The sequence below is a fragment of the Chinchilla lanigera genome, unplaced genomic scaffold (genome assembly GCF_000276665.1).
Source record: "Chinchilla lanigera isolate Chin_1 unplaced genomic scaffold, ChiLan1.0 scaffold00030, whole genome shotgun sequence".
Taxonomy (NCBI): Eukaryota; Metazoa; Chordata; class Mammalia; order Rodentia; family Chinchillidae; genus Chinchilla; species Chinchilla lanigera.
The window spans coordinates 14,601,986-14,621,595 of NW_004955431.1; the positions used below are offsets into that span (position 1 = coordinate 14,601,986).

At 40.0% G+C, this 19,610-nt stretch overlaps 1 protein-coding gene across 1 annotated transcript in view; it reads right to left on the minus strand.

Annotated features, from left to right (window-relative positions):
• B3glct (beta 3-glucosyltransferase) overlaps positions 1-19,391 on the minus strand; it is a 114,193-nt gene extending 94,802 nt beyond the window's left edge. The window contains exons 1-4 of the mRNA XM_013515733.1: positions 19,373-19,391; positions 18,926-18,975; positions 13,621-13,660; positions 1,220-1,329 (exon numbers count right to left, since the gene is read on the minus strand). Coding sequence (XP_013371187.1) covers positions 1,220-1,329; positions 13,621-13,660; positions 18,926-18,975; positions 19,373-19,391 — 219 coding nt within the window. The remainder of the gene's footprint in view (positions 1-1,219; positions 1,330-13,620; positions 13,661-18,925; positions 18,976-19,372) is intronic.
• Positions 19,392-19,610: the final 219 nt, after the last annotated feature.

The window sequence follows — 19,610 nt, forward strand, 5'->3', positions numbered from 1 at the left end:
TTTTTTTTTTTTTTTTTTTTTTTTGGTCTAACTGCTGTAGCTAATGTTTCCAGAACTATATTGAATAGGAGTGGTGATAGTGGCCATCCTACTCTGGTTGCTGATTTTAGAGTAAAACCTTTCAGTTTTTGACCATTTAGTACGATGTTGGCTGTTGGTTTGTCATAGATGACTTTTATCAGATTGAGATAAAGACCTTCTATTCCAATTCTCTACATGGTTTTTATCATGAATGGGTGTTGGACTTTGTCAAATGCTTCTTCTGTGTCTATTGAAATGATTGTGTGGTGTTTTGTCCTTGGTTCTATTGATGTGGTATGTAACATTTATTGATTTGCGTATATTGAACCATCCCTGCATCCCTGGAGTGAACTCTACTTGGTCACTGTGTATAATCTTCTTGATGATTTGCTACATTCAGTTTGCCAGTATCTTATTGTGAGTTTTTGCATCTATGTTCATTAGGTAGATTGGCCCACAGTTCTCTTTCTTTGGTTGGGTCCATCTTTGGTTTTGATATCAGAGTTATGCTCGCTTCCCGGAATTACTTTGGAAACAATACTTCCCTTTCAATTTCATTAAAGAGTTTGAAGAGTAGTGGTATTAGATCTTCTCTAAATTTCTTATAGAATTCAGCAGTGAATCCATCAGGACCTGAGCTTTTCTTTGTTGGTAGTTTTTAAATTACTTCTCCAATTTCATACACTGATACTGAGTTATTTAGAATTTTTGTATCTTCTTGGTTCAGCTTTGGTAATTTATATGTATCTAGGAATCCATCCATTTCTTGAGTTTTCCATCTTAGTAAAGGTTCTCAAAGTATATATTGATGATCTTTTGGATTTCTGCAGGATCCATTGTGATTTCCCCCTTTTCCTTCCTAATTGCATGGATTTAGGTCTTTTTTTCTTCCTTTTTTGAGGAAGTTGGCCAAGACTTTGTCAATTTAATTTAATCTTTCAAAGAACTAACTCTTTAATTCATTGGTCCTTTGTATTGTTTCTTAGTCTCAATTGCATTAATTTATGTTCTAATCTTTATAATTTCCTTCCTTGTATGTGCTTTGCAACCAGAGCATTTTCAACAATAGTCAGTGTTAAACTAAATGAATCAAAATAGTTATTCTAATTTAAATAAACCTACAGACTCAAAGCTTTGGAAAACATAATTGTATTAAGAAAAACATAATTAGCAGATACCCTGAGCCATCTCTACATACCTGGGTAAGATTTGCAGCCTGCTTTAAAATTCTTTTTTTCAATTGCTCTGCTCTCTTGGCATGAAAAGAGTTGCTTTGACTCTGGATGACAAATATAATTTCTTTTAAGTCTAGAACAAAAAAAAAGTGTTCAGGTTTTCTTTCATTAACAATGATTGAAATAAACTTAAAAACAAGTTTAAAAAACAAGTACAAGTCAAGCAGTAAACTCTTGGGGGAAGAAATCTATTTATATCTAATTCTAGAGACAAAACCTATCTTTTTAAACTGATTTTCAAAACATCTTTCCTAGAAGTTAGCAAGTAAATAAGCTCACTGTACTAGACAGAGCCCGTGGTAACAAACTGTGAATGTGCTCCTGCATCTGTCGAAAAGAATGTGCGAAAGTATGCAACGTTTAGGACACCAGCCTCCCTAGTGACTGAAAATCGATGTTTATAAGTAGCCTACCAACAATTTCCTCATAATACTACCCTGTGCTGCAATCTGTTACGGTATTAAGTTTGTCCCCAAAATGCATACGTTCAAGTCCTAAACCTCAGTATTTCAGAAATTGATCTTCTTTGGAATTGGGTCTTTACAGAGGTCATCAAGTTCAAATGAGGCCATCAGGGTGGACCTTAATCCAGTAGGACTGACAGCCTTGCCTTATAAAGGGAAAATTTAGACAGACAGACAGATATGCACAGAGGGAAGACAATGCCAAAACACATGCAGACGGTCATTTACAAACCAAGGTGAGAAGCCTGGAACAGATGCTCCTGCACTACCCTTCACAGTTCTCAGAAGGAAACCACTCTGCGGATACCCTGATCTCAGACTTCTACCCTCCAGAACTGCGACACAATTTCTGTGGATTAAGCCATGGTTTGTGATTCTTTCTTATGCAGCCTGTATTAGTCAGCTGTCTGTTACTGTGATAAAATGCCCAAGATAATCAACTTCAATATAGGAAGGGCTTACTTTGGTTCACAGTTTTGGAGGGTTCAGTGCAGTCATCTGGCCCTAATGCTTTGGGCCTGTGGCAGCACAGTATATCGTGATAAGAATGTGTGACAGAGAAGCCCTGCTCACCTCAGAGATCAGGAAACAAAGCCGGAAAGTCCCGATATCCCCTCCATGAACACACCTCAGTGAACTAACTTTCTTCTACTAGGGCTCACCTCTTAAAAGTTCCACCACCTCCCACCATTGTCATGTGCTCGAGACCAAGTCTTTAATCCAACCCTAGCAAGCCAATATGCTATTTTAAGAATGTTCTGTATGTCCCTACAAGACACTTAGCAATGACTGCATATGTCCACTGAGTTAACAAGGATTCGCAAACAAGTAACTCAATAACCCCTACAGTACCTCAAAACACACCTAGCCAGAATTAGCTGTTATCTCCAGGAGACCAGCAACAACAGTCCTACAGCAGCAGGGCACCAGCTGGAAGTGCTGCACAAAGCCCAGCTATAATACGCAGACAGTATTTGCCAGTCCACTAGGACCCACCTCAAGGCAACCAGCTTTTCACAATGGCAAGCAAGGAAGAAATCCTAGTATGTCTTGCCCACCTGGCTGGGGAAGACCCCTAGAAATCTTGCAAGGGGGTGCAGCTGCTCAGGCTACACACCAAATGAGCACACTCAGTCTTCCCAGGCTTTAAATTTGTAATAACGAAATAGAAACAGCCATGATGGCAGCCATGATGGTAGCCAGGTGCCACCAGACATGTGTGTAGACAGAAAGAGGAAGTCACATAAATTTTGATAACCATATTTAGAGTAGATCAGCATTTCTCTATCAAGTGTTTTGCTAACATTTCAGCTCAGGGATACTAACTAGATTCTTAACTGCATCACATTATATTTTATTGCCCCTATATTATTAGTTATATATTTCCATCTTTTACCCACTCAAACATTCACACAACAGATAGCTCCATGGTGAACCATCTAGATTCTAAACATAACCAAAAACGCTCTTTGGTTAAAACTCAATACAAACTATAAAACAGAATGCTGAATAACCTACTGAATTTGACCTCGTTTCTTTTCTTTAGGAGTTTATATAAACAGGAACATTCTGTAGACCCGCCTCTATTTTGAATCAGCTTCTTGGCTCTCTCTCTGTACACTGAGGGCATATATATCATAACATAAAAGCTGTCTTATATTTCAAATGATATGTTCTCTTCAATCCACAACATCTGAAATATTAATATAAACTGACATATCAAAAGAGGAGTTATGAAAATTTCTTTTTATTAAGAATGGAGTAAAGCTTCAGGAGGTACATTTTCCAAAATTTAATAAAGTTGAAGATGCATATTCTCGATGATCCAGAAATTTCACTCCTATTAATCACCCTTGAGAAACCCTCATGTGTATATGAGGATGTATAACAAGAATGCTCACAGTGGCATTGTGTAAAGGAAAAAAATGGAAGCAATTCAAATATATACCAGTTAGCTATATTAAACAGAATATTATACAGCAATAAAAATTAACTAGCACTACATGTGCCAATTAACTGCATACAAAAATCAATTCAGAGAGATTCAACATGGCTGACTATAGAAAAGAGTGACATCAGAGATACTCAGAAAAGATTCACTGAACACACAGGTTTTATAAAATGAGGAAAAGTATTCATACTCTGCAACCACAAATTAACCTGAAAAATGATACAGGTAGATTAAACAAAATATCTGCTGAAGAGGGAAAGTGGCACACCCCTGCTGATCCCCACCGCTCCCGCCCGCACGCCTTCCAAGCAGCGACCACTGAGAGAGGTCCTGGACAGCCCGAGGGGATGAACCTGCTCTGCAGGCCAGACTCCGGAACAGGCCCTCTACAAACTGGGAGAATCGGAGTTAGCAGGAAATCCTGAACATAACCACCAGTACACAGCAGGGGAAAAGAGTCCCTGGGAAGCCCAGGGACTGTGCCAGATTCTGCTGGCTGGGAAGGGGAAATTTTGAATTCAGTATGGTTGTTATATTGTTCTCTTCAAAGTACTTGTTCAGATTGCCAGATACAAGCAAGGAAAACTGGTCAAAAAATATTAGACATTAACTGTTACTTTCACTAAATGAACAGAAACTGGCAGTACAATTATCTTAGCTATCGTGTGTGTGTGTGTGTGTGTGTGTGTGTGTGTGTGTGTGTGTGTGTGTGTGTGTTTTCCCCCAGAAAGGGGAGAAACAGGGTCAGTTAAGGATTTGAACACAAAAGAAATGATAGGACAGGCCAAGGCAGAGACTTCCTGGCAACAAACCAGCTGGGAAATATCTGAGCAAGAAACTGAAACACGAAACTGAAACTGAACAGCCCAAAGGGAAGCAGGAGTCAAGGGACACTGGCAGATCAGGAAAGCTCAGTGTGAGAAAATTTACTTCACATCCTGCTCCCCTCAAATTAACTGAGGTGGCTGGATCATGGGTCAGACACCACAGACCACAGTTAACTACTTTTGCGTATTTATTTTTCCCCCTCCCCTTTTTTTGGCTTTCATGCAGTTGTTTATTTTCTGTCTCTCTTCTCCTTATTCTCTTCCTTCAATTCTATCTTTCGCATCAATACCATTTTATACCTTTTACATTTCTCCCGCTTTTAAAACTCTTCTTCCCAGTTGCTTCCTCCTATTTTGCTCTCTTTGCCGTTCCTGTCTTCTTTTGTACAAACTTTCTGCCCTCCCTATTCTATTCTTTTTGTCCTCCTTTTTTCACCGGTCTCCTTGTCTTCCCTTGCCTCTGTTCCACAGCTTTCCTGGCTGCCACCTCATCCCTCCCGTCTCCTAAAAAAAATCCCAGATTTCAAAAAAAAAAAAAACAACATAATCATCCAAAAGCAAAAAAAATCACATAGAAAGGTAAACCATTTAGGATTACAACAGACTTCTCAACATAAATTTTAAGGGGTCAGAAGGGCCTGGAATGAAGTATTTCAAGCCCTAGAGCAAACAACTTCCATCCCAGATTGCTATATCCTGCAAAACTTTCTTTCAAAATAGATGGAGCAATAAGGACATTCCAAGAAAAACAACAAGAGGTACATGACCACCAAACCAGCATTCTTAAATATACCCAAAAATGCAGAACTACTGACAGACAACAAAGCCAAGTATAGATGGAATGAATACGTCAACCAAGGCAAACAGATAAACAAACAAGGAATATTAAAGGAATCATCAATAGAAAAAGAATGCAATGACACCAATAAATCAGTGACTTTTAGTAATAACTCTCAATGTTCATAACTTCCACTCTGCAATTAAAAGACACAGACTGACAGACTGTATCAAAAAACAGAATCCAAACGGCTGCTGCATTCAAAACACTCAAGTAATCCAACAAGGTATTCAGAGACTAACAATCAAAGAATGGAGCTGAGCATGGTAGTGCACGCCTATAATGCCAGCACTCAGGAAGCTGAGGAAGAAGGTTTCTGAGAGTTCGAAGCCAGCCTGGGCCACATAGTGAGCTAAGGCCAGCCTAAACTACATAGCAAGATCCTGTTTAAAAAAAAAAAAAAAAAATCAAAGAATCAAAAGCAGTATTCCATGTACCAGGACCCCAAAATCAAGCAGCAGTAGTAATTTCACACTCAAAGTAAACTTCAAGCTAAAACTAATCAGAAGAGGCAAAAAAGGTTACTATCCACTTGTTAAGGGAACAATCCAACAAGAAGAATTAACAATTGTAATCATACATGCAGCAAATACTGGGGCCCCTCACTCCATAAAACAAACACTGCTGGACATAAAAGATCAAATAAACACCAATACAATCATAGTAGGTAGCCTCAATACCCCACTTTCACAGAGATATCAATCAAACAAAAACCCAGTAGAAATATCAGAGCTAAATCACACTTCTGAAGAAATGGTCTTAATAGATATTTATAGTGTTCTACCCTATTACAACAGATACACATTCTTCTCAGCAGCACACAGCACTTTTTCCAAAATAGACCACATACTAGTCCACAATACCAGCTTCAATAAATACAAAAGAAACAAAACCACCCCATGTATACTATCATACCATTGTGCATTGAAACTGGAAATTCATCACAGAAAAAAACCACAGAAAAATTGATAAACACCTGGATGTTTAATAGCACACTCCAGAACACACTATGGGTCACAAAAGAAATCAAGGAAGAAATTAAAGAATTTCTAGAATCAAACAACAATGCCAGTTTAACATACCGGAACCTCCGGGACACAATGACAGCAGTACTAAGAGGGAAGCTTACTGCAATCGTGTTCACACAAGAAAAACAGAGCAAGCTCACAGAAATAACCTAATGACGAACTTCAAGATACTCCAAAAACAACCATCTAAACCTAAGCCTCGTTTAAGGAGGGAAATCATAAAGATGAGAGTGGAAATTCATGAAATTGAGACTAAAAAACACAATACAAAAGAATGAATAAATCAAACAGCTGTGGTTCTTTGAAATAAAAAGCAAAATAGATAAACTCTTAGCCAAACTTACCAAAAAAAGGAGAGAAAAGACTCAGATCAATGCAATGAGAAATGAAAAAGATGAAATCACAACAGACACCATCAAAGTCCAGAAGGTAGTAACTACAATGAAAAATTGTACTCCCACAAATTGGAAAATCTTAAATAGACAGATTCCTAGATTTGTATGAATTCCAAAACTAAACCAAGAAGACATAAAAATTCTGAACACTTCGATAACAAGCAATAAAACTAGGTAATAATTTAAAAAAATAAACTACCAAGTAAGAAAAACCCAAGATCTGATGGATTCACTGGTGAATTCTACAAGACACGTAAAGAGGTTATAATAACAGTACTCAAATTCCTCAGTGAAATTAAAAGACAAAGAGTACTTCCAAACTCATTTCTACAAGCTAGTATCACTCTGATCCCAAAACTAGACAAAGACTCAACTAAAACAGAAAACTATAGGCCAGTCTCCTTAAACTGGATCTCCATATGTAAAAGATGGAAGTAGACCCATCTTTCTCACCATGTATCAAACTAAACTAAAAATGGATCAAAGAGCTAAATATTAAAGCAGAAACACTTAAATTACTGGAAAATAAAATAGATAAAACTCTTGAAATGTAGGAAGGACGTTCTAAACAGAACTTCACTGCATAAGAAATAACAGCAAGAGTCAGCAAATGGGATCACATCAAATTACAAAGCTTCTATGCAGCAAAGGAAACAACCAACAGAGTGAAGAAACAACCCATAGAATGGGAAAATATTTTTACTAGCTACACCTCACACAAAGGTCTAATATCTAGAATATGTAAAGAGCTCCAAAACAGTAGATCCCTTAAAATAAATGACCCAATCAAAAATGGACAACTGATATGAACGGACACTTCTCTGAAAGAGAAATACAAATGCCCAATAAATATATGAAAAAAATGTTCTTTGTTGGCCAGCCATTATAGAAATTCAAAACAACACTGGGGTTTTACCTTACTCCAGAAAGAATGACAGTCATCAAGAATTCAAATAATAACAAACACTGGCATGGGGTGACAAAAGGATCCCACCTATATTGCTGGGGGGGAAGTAAACTAATAAAATCATTATGAAGATTTCTCAAAAAACTAAAACTATAAATTCCATGTGACATCTCCCTAAGTGTGAGAAAATGAAAGAGTAAGCAAGATCCAAAATGTACAACAGATATTGTAAAATGAGAAGAAACTGTACAAAAGGAAAGAGAAACTGGGATGGGGAAAGGAGAAAAGAAGGAGGGGATAAGCAAAAAAAAAAACAAAAAACAAAAAACATATACACACATACACACGATAGTTAAGACAGTTATACTACTAATTTCTCTTAGTTCACTGAAAAGAAAGGTTTGTGCTAATATTGTTTGGACAATTAGATGTCTCTATCTTGTACTCTGAGTAACTAATATAAAGATAACAATATGCACTGTATTAACCATTATTACTCTCCTATTATCTTGTTTGAAATTTTGGTGTTTTTTTCTCTTTAAAAATAAATAAATAAATTTCATTTGACCCGGCTATTCCCCTTCTAAGTATCTTCCCCAAGGCATCTTATTGCAGTAATAGGTGCATACCAATGTTTACAGCAGCACAGTTCATAATAGCAGAAATCTTGGAAGCAGCCTATATGTCCATCAACAGAAGAACGGATGAAGAAAATGCATACATAATGGAGAACTACTCAACTACATAGAAGAATCACTTTAAGACATTTGTAGGAAAATGGATGCACCTTGAAAACATAATGTTAGACATGCAAGCTTAAATATGATACAGTTCCTCTCATGAAAAATCCAAAGTACAAGTGAAGAGAAAAATAAAAGACTATTAAGAAAAAAGAGGTAGATCTTTTGCAAATGGAAAAAGGACCAAGACACCAAAATGGGGAGGAGTAGGGATAGGGGAAAGGGCAGTAAGAAGATCAAAGATGTGCCGTGTACATGTAAAACTACCTACAATGAACGGAATTATATGTCACAAACATAAACTAAAAATAATAATGAGGGTAAGTGAAGGGATCTAGAGACAGAGGAAGGGGTGGGGTAGAAGGAGAAGGAGAATAAAAAAAATCAAGGTATGTTAAAAGTAAACGTAAAAAAAGAAAAAAGTAAATGCACCTACTCCCTAAGATGAATGTAAGCATCACGCAATGTGAGCATGTACTAACAAAAACACTTTAAAAAATAAACTAGTGTTATATGCATCAACCTAGATACTATAGATGTAATGCTGGTTAAAACGAACAGCTGCATAAGAAAAACTATATAAGTCATTTGCAAAAATATAAGCAGAAATATACACAAAATGAATATAGAGTACATATATACGTATATATCTCATGTAAAAGTACATAAAAGGTTACATGAGAATGAGAAACACCGAATGAGGATAACAGTTAAAAGATTTCAGCTCTGTCAGTACCATTTTATTTCTTCATCTAGGCCAGTGGCAGCGAACCCACGGCACACATGCAGCAGCGGACTGTTGAGATCATTGAAAGCTCTACAAGGTTCACCACCACTGACCTAAGTGGTATTCATTATATGTCTCTTTATAGCTTTTTTTATGTTCAAACTATTTCATAATAAATGCTTTAAAAGTCGAGAGCCATCTGTCCAAAGGTTAATCCTGTACTCACCCCGGTAACCAACTCCTGCCACTTCTATCAGCTAAGCAAAGCTCCCACTGTGCTTCTCAAAAAGATAACAGTTCTACATGGGGAAGAGCCCTTGCAAGAACAAAAGCAAATTCGTCCTTTTTATGTATCTGAATCTCATCTGAGTGATATATTTGCCCTCCTCTTCTTCACATAGCCACTAAGAAATCATCCTGGCCCCTTCCTTTTTGTGTGCTGTACTACACGCATACCACACCCATGTTGAGGTCTTCCAAATACCTGCTAAGCACAAAGCTCTGGGCTGCAAAGATAAACAAGGACAGTGGCAGACTGGCATGTCTCACCTTATGTGGGAGACAGGCCTCGGTAACTGTCTTAGTTATTTTTCTCTCATTGCTGAGACAAAATACCCAACACCCAAAATTAAGGAAGGAAAGGTTGATTGAGCATATAGTTCCTGAAGGTTTTAGTCCGTAATCAGCTGATTCCAAAGCAGGGTGATGTGGCACAGAGGCAACTGTTCAAGGCGGCAGAAGACAGTAAAAGCAACAAGAGCAAAAATGAGGGGAGCCTCTTTTCCTCCCTTTTATTGCATGTAGGCTACCTGTCCTTTGCTGGGTGTAGCAGTCACACCATCTCTCTGCCCTGAGTCTCTTTCACAGACTCAGGATGTGTACAAAGTGAGATCCTTGGGCCCCTGCTAAAGCAGTTAAACTTCTAAACTTCTCAAGTTGACACAATGAACAACATCCTAGAGCAGTAAGGGCATGTCCTCTACACTCTAGGAGGTGGAACTGCTGAGTTACTTAGTTTATCTTCTAGACTTCTCAGGTTGACACAATGTAGCAACCATAACAGTAACACAAAAGCAGGGGGAACTTAGAGCCAAGCTCAGGGTACTATGGGAGGTAGGGCCAACTCCAAGAGAGCTTCTGGGAGGAGGGATTTCCAGGGTTTGCTTTAGAGAGCTGTTTTCTGCAGACTCACACACAGAGGGGAGCAGATTAGCAGCAGAGGAAGAGATAGGGTTACTGCACAGCCACACCCTGCCTTATCTCTGCAGCACCCCTGAGTGCCCAGTCGCCCAGACAAGGATGGGGCACACTGTGGGTCACAAAGTTAGGGAGAGAGGCACACTCAGCCTGATCAGATCATAAAAGATTTATACACCATGCTAAGGGACTTGGACTGAGGATTAAATGCTTTCAAACCAAGGAAGAGAGGGGGGTCGGGGATATAGCTCAGTGGCATAAGCGCCTGCCTGGCAAGCGCAAGGTCATGAGTTCGATCCCTGGTACCACAAAAACAAAAAAAAAAAAAAAAAACCAGGAAGAGCCTCAGGAGCCAAGTGGGGCCCAGACAGCCAGACCTTCCCAGAGGAAGGGATAAGAACACTATGTTCTGGGGACAGACAAAAAAAGGAGTGAAAACACCTTTTCTGCAGAGGGAGCACTGAATGCTTGGGACAGAGAGCCACCTTTAGGATCCAGAAAGTAGTAAGTTAGGTCTGGCTAAGGAACAGAATGTGCATAAAGAGTTACCAGGGACAAGGCTAAAGGAGAAAGGAACAGATAACTGCGTGGTTCTCGGTCCCAGTGCACTGCAGAAAAGAACCCGGTCAGTACAGTGCAGTGCTGAAAACACCCTACACGCTTACATCCCTGCTGATCTGCACATCAGCACCCAGAAATATTTTGTGACATATAACCTAAGCCTTCCCTCAGCGTAATCGCTGTGGCTAAGTCCAGATCCGAGAGCTCATCTGACCAGCCTCTTCTGTTAATGCCACCGAACCACCTGACGCAAGCTCCCACTATCCGGTTGTTGGAGCTAAATAAGACAATTCCACCTTGCTTCACATTTTGCTTGCACTCCTCTAAACTCACTGCAACGTGCCTTAGCAAACGCTGCCACACCTCAAGATGGACCATCGTCATTTCTCCTCCGGGAGTGTACAATAAAGGAGTCACACACTGAATGCCTGGCAATAATGACCAGTGTAGCAGGCAACAGGGGAAGGTAAAGAAATAAGTCCTGGATGCAAACAGGACCAACTCAATGCTGAAGCCAGCAGTGGGCTGCAGAGAACATTCAGAAAAAAAAAAAAAAACAACAACAACAAACCAGAGCACACTGGGGAGAAAGGAAAGGAGGACCGAAAGGGAAACTATTCCTCTTTGGAGGTAAAAGAAACAAAAGGCTTCGTTGCTGAGTGCCCACAAGGGGCCAAGCAGTTTACTAAATGCTAATCCTCCTGCTCAGAAAGGGACTGGAAAAAGGACCACGCTGGTATTTTTCTGATAAAAAATCAATATAGGCTCTTCTGACAGAAAGCGAGTAACAGGCAGCCTTCTGATTTAAAGCTGAGGGAGAGATATACATCCGGATACCCACATACGAGCCACCCCACTTCTGTCTCCCTTGGTGAGAGTTATTAGACAGTAGTGCACCTATCAATTAGGCAATGAGCTGAAAGAGAAAAAGAGTCTGATCTGTATGTGGAGACTGGAGCCAGTCCCCCAGCACGGCAAGCCTGTGGTTGAGGGACTCTGACTTTACTGCGGACAGTGTGATGTGACTATATCAGCTCTTTAGCAGCCTCCCGGTCCCACAGATGCATACAAAGACCAGGACACAAAGCCTCTGGACTTTTCTCAGATGAACTGATACCAAATTGGGCATCACTATGACTTGCCATTTGCAACTGCATTTGCAAAATAAATTTACTTGTCCAAGGTAACTTTGCCTGGCTAGTTTCAAGCTCATGTTCCAGACTCAGTTCATTAACTCGTTTAATAACCATGTAGTAGGAGAAGATCGACCAACTGCCATTAAACTAACAGTCAAACAAATGCCTAAAGCTCCCAAGGCTGGCAGCCAAGAGAAAAACCTCTCCATGGAAAGGAGATGCTGAACCATACAGGGTGTTATAACTGAGAAAACAAAAAGCAATGAACAGATGTGGCCTCTTAAATACAGCTGTTCTCAGAGCCTGTGGACCCCTGCAGACCCCTGTGGCTCCAGATGCAGCTCCCCACCATCGGTCCTGCAGGGCAGGATAGGGCTGCTCTCCTGCATGTCTGCATAATTTCAGAATCCAAGCCCAGGGAGGAAAGGCCGAGAAAGGAAAGTGTGTCTCTCATCTGAAGCGCATAGTCCAGGTCTCTGTGACCTACCCTGGGATGAAGGCCAATGACAAAGCACACCATCCTGCCCACGGCGGTGTGGCATTAACTCTCCATCAGCACATCGGGACATGTTTCCTTCCCGGGGCACTGAGAAGGACTCACCCACAGTGCTCGAGTTGTGTAGGTGAGAGGAGACATGCTTCAAAAGGCATACAAACAAGTATGCGCACGGCTGCAACAGAAGATGTGTTTCAAAGGAGGAAAGAGCAGCTTCCAAGGGCCCCTGGAACGAGTCTGATGGGTCAGATTGCCCAGCTGACTCCTGAAGGGTGGGTAGGTGTCTATGGTCAAGGGGTGGGGAGCCCAGCTCTAGGAAGAGCACAGTTTGTCCTTTGCTCCCACTAAGCATTCGGATATCATTTGATTGTCCCCTACAAAGGTTTATGTGTCGGAGGCTCAGGCCTCAGTGCATGCTGGGAGGTGGTGGGACCTTTCAGAAGTAGGGCTTAGTGGCGGGGCTCGGGTCACTGAGGGCACTGTCTGCAGAAGAGATTCAAGGGCTTTTCACGGGACCTTGGCTAGGGTTCCCTCGAGTGAACTCTTCTAACCCCTGAGCCTGAACACTGAACCTCTCTGATTTTGTACTTTACCATGTGATCTCACCGTCTCACATACATTCCTACCATGATGTCCTCGGCCATGGTGTTACACAGCCAGAAATGGAACGATGAGGCCTCCTGATTTGGGAGCTAAATAAACTCACTTTCTTTGTAAGTACTCAGCTTCTGGTATTTTGCTGTACAGTCTAAAAATGGGTTCCTTCTGGCCATTATCACAAGGACTGTGTCAGACCCATCTCTATCCTCTATAGTATCTACCTAGCATGGTACCACACCCTCAGTGAATGGTGGCTGAGGAATTAAATCCAGCATATTAGCTGCTTCTTGTAACATGTATCACACGCCAACATGCCAGCCTGCAAAGGTGTTTCCCTAGGTCTTGATGTTAATGTTGGGCTGGCTCCAAAACAGAGAATTTTGAAAAGAGAATTTACCCCATAAATAAAATCAGAAAGAAAAATGCACTTCATTGAAATACAATTTACAACAAATACACCCAAATATACACTCTTCAGTTAAAAGATCATTACTTACTTATGTCATTTTTTCTTGATATAACACTTTTCTCCAAATCCTGCATTGGAAATGAAAAAGAAAAAGAAAAATCATATCACATAACAAAGCGAGCAACACAGTGAATAAATATGCACAGAATGCATTAACACTTAGGGAGACTTGAAGATGGATGCCTAGAAATAACTTCCTAAAGAAATTATTCCTCAAAAAATTCAAACTAGAAATTCTATTCAAATTAGCATTCCCCTTCTAGGTAAGTCTTCCTGAAAGAGTTAAAGACATTACAGTGATACATGCATATCCATATTATAGCTGTATAACTCATAATAGCTAAATCTTGTTAAGTGGCCTCCATGTCTCTCCACAGTGAAAAGGATAAAGAAAATGTGGTATTTATACACAACAGAGTATTACTTTCCCATAAAGAAGGATACATGTGAGTCATTTATAGGAAAATGGATGTACCTTGAGACCATAACATTAAGTAAAATAAGTCAGACACAGAAAGAAGAGTATCAGCTGAGCATGGTGGCACACACCTGTAGTCCCAGCACTCAAAAAGCTGAGACAGGAAGGCTGCCAAGAGTTCAAGGCCAACTTTGGCTACAAAGTGAATTCAAGACCACCTTGGACTACAGAGCAAGACCCTGTCTCAAACAACCAAAAAAAAGTAGAATATCATGTGTTTTCTCTTATGTACAAAACCTAAACTACACATGAATAAAGGAGAGAAACGCTAGGAAATAAAGACATGGCGGAGATGAGAAAAGGGTCAGAGGAGCAGAGTTGTCAGGAAGAGAGAGTAAAGGGATCAAAATGATCAAGATATGCTATAAGTACTACTTTCCCCCAAAACCAACATGACTATTATGTACTGCAAACATACATTAATAAAATTAAATTTTAAAAAGAATGTTAGCACTCTGTTCTCTCCTTCCTGCAAAGCAGCTCCAGGAATCTGCTCAGGGGCTCAGAAAAGGTCTGTCGATGATGGTTTGCAGGTATCTCCCCAAACCCTTGTGTTGAAAACTTCACCTCCATGTGAGAGTGCTTAGAGTTGGAATCTTTAAGAGATAAGATCACAAGGGCTCTGCCCCCAGGAGTGGGTTACTGTGGGAGGAGGTGTACTATCAAGACCATGGGCTTCTTATATGTTCAAGGTGAGCCGTCTCTTGCACATACTGGACTCTTGCTCTTTGCCTTCTGCCATGGGATGACTTTAGCAAAAAAGCCCTTGTCGGATGCTGGCCTCTCCCTCTGGGACCCTCTAGCCTCCAAAATTACAATAAACCTCATAAATTTAAATGACCCAGCCTCAGGTATCCTGTTACAGCAGCATACGTAGTCACTAAAACATGGGCACAAAATGGGTGCCTCACAGCTGGTGGGCTCCTGGGGCAGCAATCTGGACCCAGGCAGATTCTGACCTTATGTAACTGAAGAAGTCTCAAACTTTCCTGGCAAGTGCAAGGTGTGAGCAACTAAATCTGCCATTTCCATTGTCTCTTCTGCAGACCAGGAAGGAGTTTTCTTCCTAATTGTCCTTTTCTATTTTCAACAGCCATATGCTATCATTACGACAACTGGACAGTAGCAAATATCCTTCAACTTTCTTCACACACTGCAATAAGCAGTGTGGTTCTAAGCCTTTACCAACAAAACTGGGAACAGCTTGAAAGACACAGCCCCAAAGGGATAGGTCCTCCAAGAATGCCAAAAGGACCATGACAACAGACAGTGAGGAAGAGCTAAACAAAGAGAATAACCACTTAGGCTGGCGTTTTATGAAATTATCTTTGTCTTAAAAGTGGATATCTCACTGAGTCCAGAAGAATCCATAATTAGATGCTGATTTGTTGGCTTGCAAGATCAAATGATGCTTCACTTAATTCTGACGAAATGTAACTTTTGGAAGAACCCACTGAAAACAGACTAGAAAGCCCAAACTTTGCTTAATGTGCTGAGCCCAAGCCAGGTTAGCATCATCAGGTAGTGTGAGGGGACTCCTAGTAACACCTACGCCCTAACTGCCGCACGGACTTGGAGAACCACCTGCTCTTGGGGCAGGAGTGCTGCTCTCAGCATGAAGGAGCACCGGCTCCCCGCCATCAACTTACTGCCTGGGAGGCCGCAGATTCTGCTCCAGGAAAGGCCAACAGGGAAAATAGAACGTTTAGCTCAGAAACTGGAGATGGTTAAATCCACTATGCTCTCCCTTTAAAAAGAAGGCAATCCTTTATCTCAGAAAGATGAAGGATTTTCCCAGGGCACAATAGTCACCAACCATAAAATCAAGATTAAAGTCTTCCAGTCCATTGCACTGCTACTTCTCTACACCACAGTGCTAATACACACCCAGCCTCCCAGGAGGTGTTCTTCCGATGTAAATATATTGTGAGAATAAACTAAAAGTAACACCTATAACAAAAAGTGAAAAATATCTGGACCTCAGTGGTTTTAATAACTTAAACAAGCTGGAACAGGAGCTGGACTTTCTTTTAGATATCTCTGTGAAATAAAAGAGAAGCAACCACAGTTATATACCTATTTGTTATTAAGCACCGTCACTCAGGTTGGCTAACACAATAGCCAGGAAATGACGAGCTGTTTCAAATGACTCAATTTGTAAACTGTAAAAATAAATATCCAAGGAACAGTCAAATTAGGTGAACTGAAACAGAACCAGAAGAGTCTTGAGTAATTTCCCCCTTGGAAAAGAAAATTAGACTAAATGAACGAATTGACAGAACATTTAAAATTCTGTCTTCAGCTTCCCTGGTGAACAGGCTTAGTTCTCCCTAAGAAGAAACACATGGTTTGTTTTATTATCTCTGCTGCCACATGCTTCTTACACTGACTATCAATATTAATCAAAATGTGCTCACCGTCAAGGTTGTGTAAGTCAGCTGAACACTCAGATAGCAAGAAAGATTTGTCACTAATGCGTCTACCCCAGAGAGCTCCTACCCTAGCCACAAAGACATATCCAAGTCATTCTTTTACATGGGCTTGTTTTTTTTTAAGCTACAATAGACTTGAACACTTGCAGTCTGAATATGTAATGCTTTATCTGTAAATTCTTCATAAAAAGAAGATTCAACATGCACAAAAGAATTTGTTGTGAAATCTTTACCAAGGAAGACAGGTAAATGTCACCTTCTACTCAGACACCACCAGGACCCTCTAGATTTTGAATAAATTAATCCAGATGTGTCCCCATTAGGGCATGGAGTTGCAAGCTGACCCTGTGTTCTAATTCTGCCTCCTCTACTTACTAGCTCAGGTTTCAGTTTCTTACTTAGAAAACAGGAATAATAATTATGCAACCCATAACACAGGGCTGGGTTATGAGACCATAAGATGCTGAACTCAGTGTGTACACAAAGCAGAAGCAAAATAATTATTGGCCCCTAGTCTTATCATCATCATAATCAACCACTTCTATGCAGTCAACTACCACCATAAGAGAAATTTAACTGACAAAAATAGTGAAGTCTTTCGTTTTGACTTGTTTAGATAGAAAAGATGATTTATGTAACCTATTAAATGCCTAAGACATTTCTTATTATCAGATAAACAACTGATTAGGGGCTGGTACTATCCTAAATTGTGAACATACACGCACACCCACCCACATACACACACACACACACACACACACACACTGAATCTTTCAAATAACCCTTTGAGCTAGGTCTTATTACCCTGAAACAGGCAGCGCTCAGGAGTTCGATGGGTAGGCAAACCCAATGGCAAGCAGTGAGTTGGCACATTATTTGGGGCAGGAACCCAGCCCTGACCAGGACTTACCCGCACCAGACAGAAACTTTGCATAGAAGCTTTCAGTAAGGCAAGCGTGAGGTGAGGTAGACGCTGCCTTGGGATAACAGCAGTGGGGCAGGTCCTGGTCAGCTCTGCCCAAGTGATGAACTGAAAATATGGTCACTCTTCAGAGCCTTAAATTCCATCTCCAGTTCAACATGTTATCCCTTCCTCTCCTCATGCACTGATAGCTACTCTGACTGCGGGACCTACAAACGTCTTTCAAGTGCATTAATATCTAGGTTAATTTCCTTCAAGAGCATTAACACCTTTGCAAGGAAAATGCCAAGAACACACAGGGCTCACCTTATCTATCTCATTCGTTAATGTAATTCTTAAACAAAAATTTAATTCTTTGTTAATAACCTTTAGGTAGCACCTTAATTTTATTATAAATAATCCTCATCATTACCAAACAGAATATAATACACAAGGCTGGGTAACATAAAACAGTACAGGGTGAAAATTAAAGGATTCAGAAAATTTGAACCTTAACTTAATCTTTTAATAACCCCGTGACCTCAGTAAAATCATCTAAGTTCTGTAAGGCTACATGTTCTCTGTGTAACTGGGAATAAATATCTGCTTTGATTAGCGACAGCAATGTTATTGAGAAGACTGAATCAAACGAAATGTGTGAAAATGCTTTATTAGTCATAGAAGGTCTTAAAATCATCAGCAATTATTATTATCAATTCCCCTGTGCAGAAATCCCCTAATATAGTAAAAGAAGAGACAATATTCCACTGATAAAAGAAACACCCTATTAAAAAATGCTTTTATACCAATTGTGGAGTAAAAATGACCTCAACAGAGCCTTAATTAATATGACAAAAGCAAGTCATATTTTAAAGTATTCTTCTCTCTGTGCTCAACTGATCCAAGGCAAAGCCCAAATGGTAAAAACTTAGAGAAATTCTTGAACCAAAGCAAAAGTGAAAAGGAAGCAGCTCTGAGAACTGGGGATGTGCTGCTCTGGTCCCCCAGCTCTAGTTTCTAGTTCTGGGCAAACAAGGAATCTGGCAGTATGGTCACTTGTGACCCCCAGCGTGACCTCACACCAGGTACCACCTTCAAGGTGACAGTAATGGGGTTCTTGAAAACGCTGTGGTGTAGCAACTTCTTTTCACAGATGGGGAAAAGTAAGCCCAAGGTTAGAATCTGGTAAGAATGAAAACAGGTGTGGTACCCAAGCAAGACTTCGAAATGTCTATGTCTATGGCAGAACACCTTTATTCTTACTTAAAATGACTTTGAAATCTAGAGAATCTGCTTTAACTACTAGAGGTAACTATTAAAGGTATGAAGCTATTTTTTAAGCAAGTCTATAGGTTGCTTTTCGGGTTTCAAAATCTATGTTGAGCAACATAAATCAATTCATATAACAAAAAAAGGAAACAGGCTAGCTGCAGAAGGATGAAATCTTTATAGTTCCCATTAAAGATAAAAGAATCACAAAAGGTGGGGCGAAGAGGGGGAATTAGGTCATTAGAATTAGTACCTGAGTTCTCTTGACTTCTTTCTTTATATCTTCAGACATCAAAGCAAAAGCTGAAAGAAAAAAAGGAACATTTTCTCCATTAAAATTAGCAATTTAGGTTCATTTGCACATTCAGTCGTTTTGCTTATAATGAGGAAAAAAGATACTTTAACAAGACACATTTTGCTCATTTCTAAGCAGCTGCATCGCTGCAAACTACTAATGCTAGTTTTCTTCGTCTCTACCCCAAAATTATTCATCAGTGTAAAGTCAACATGCTTTGGCTACCAAGCAAAAGAAATACCACATCAAAAAATTGAATATCTGTGTATCCCATATGTGTCTATATATAAACCACACACACACACACACACACACACAAAGATGTATTTAAAATGTTTCTTTGAAACTTTGATTCTGATACTTTCTTAACCAAGAGAAAATGCCCAAGAATCCAGAAGGAAGTACCAATTTCCACCCTCGCCATCACTGCCAAAGCCTGGCAAGGCAACAGGACTAAATTTGGAGCAAGCTTTTTCTTAGGCACTGAGAGGTTATTAGCAGCGAGGTACAGACCCTGCTGATTGTAGGATAATTGCGAGAATTTACAAAACTCTACTGAAGTGACAGGCAGGAAACCAAGGAGAATTAATATCCTCCTCATTCAGAACGATTTAATGTTTTGAGTCAGAGCCCATAAATAGAC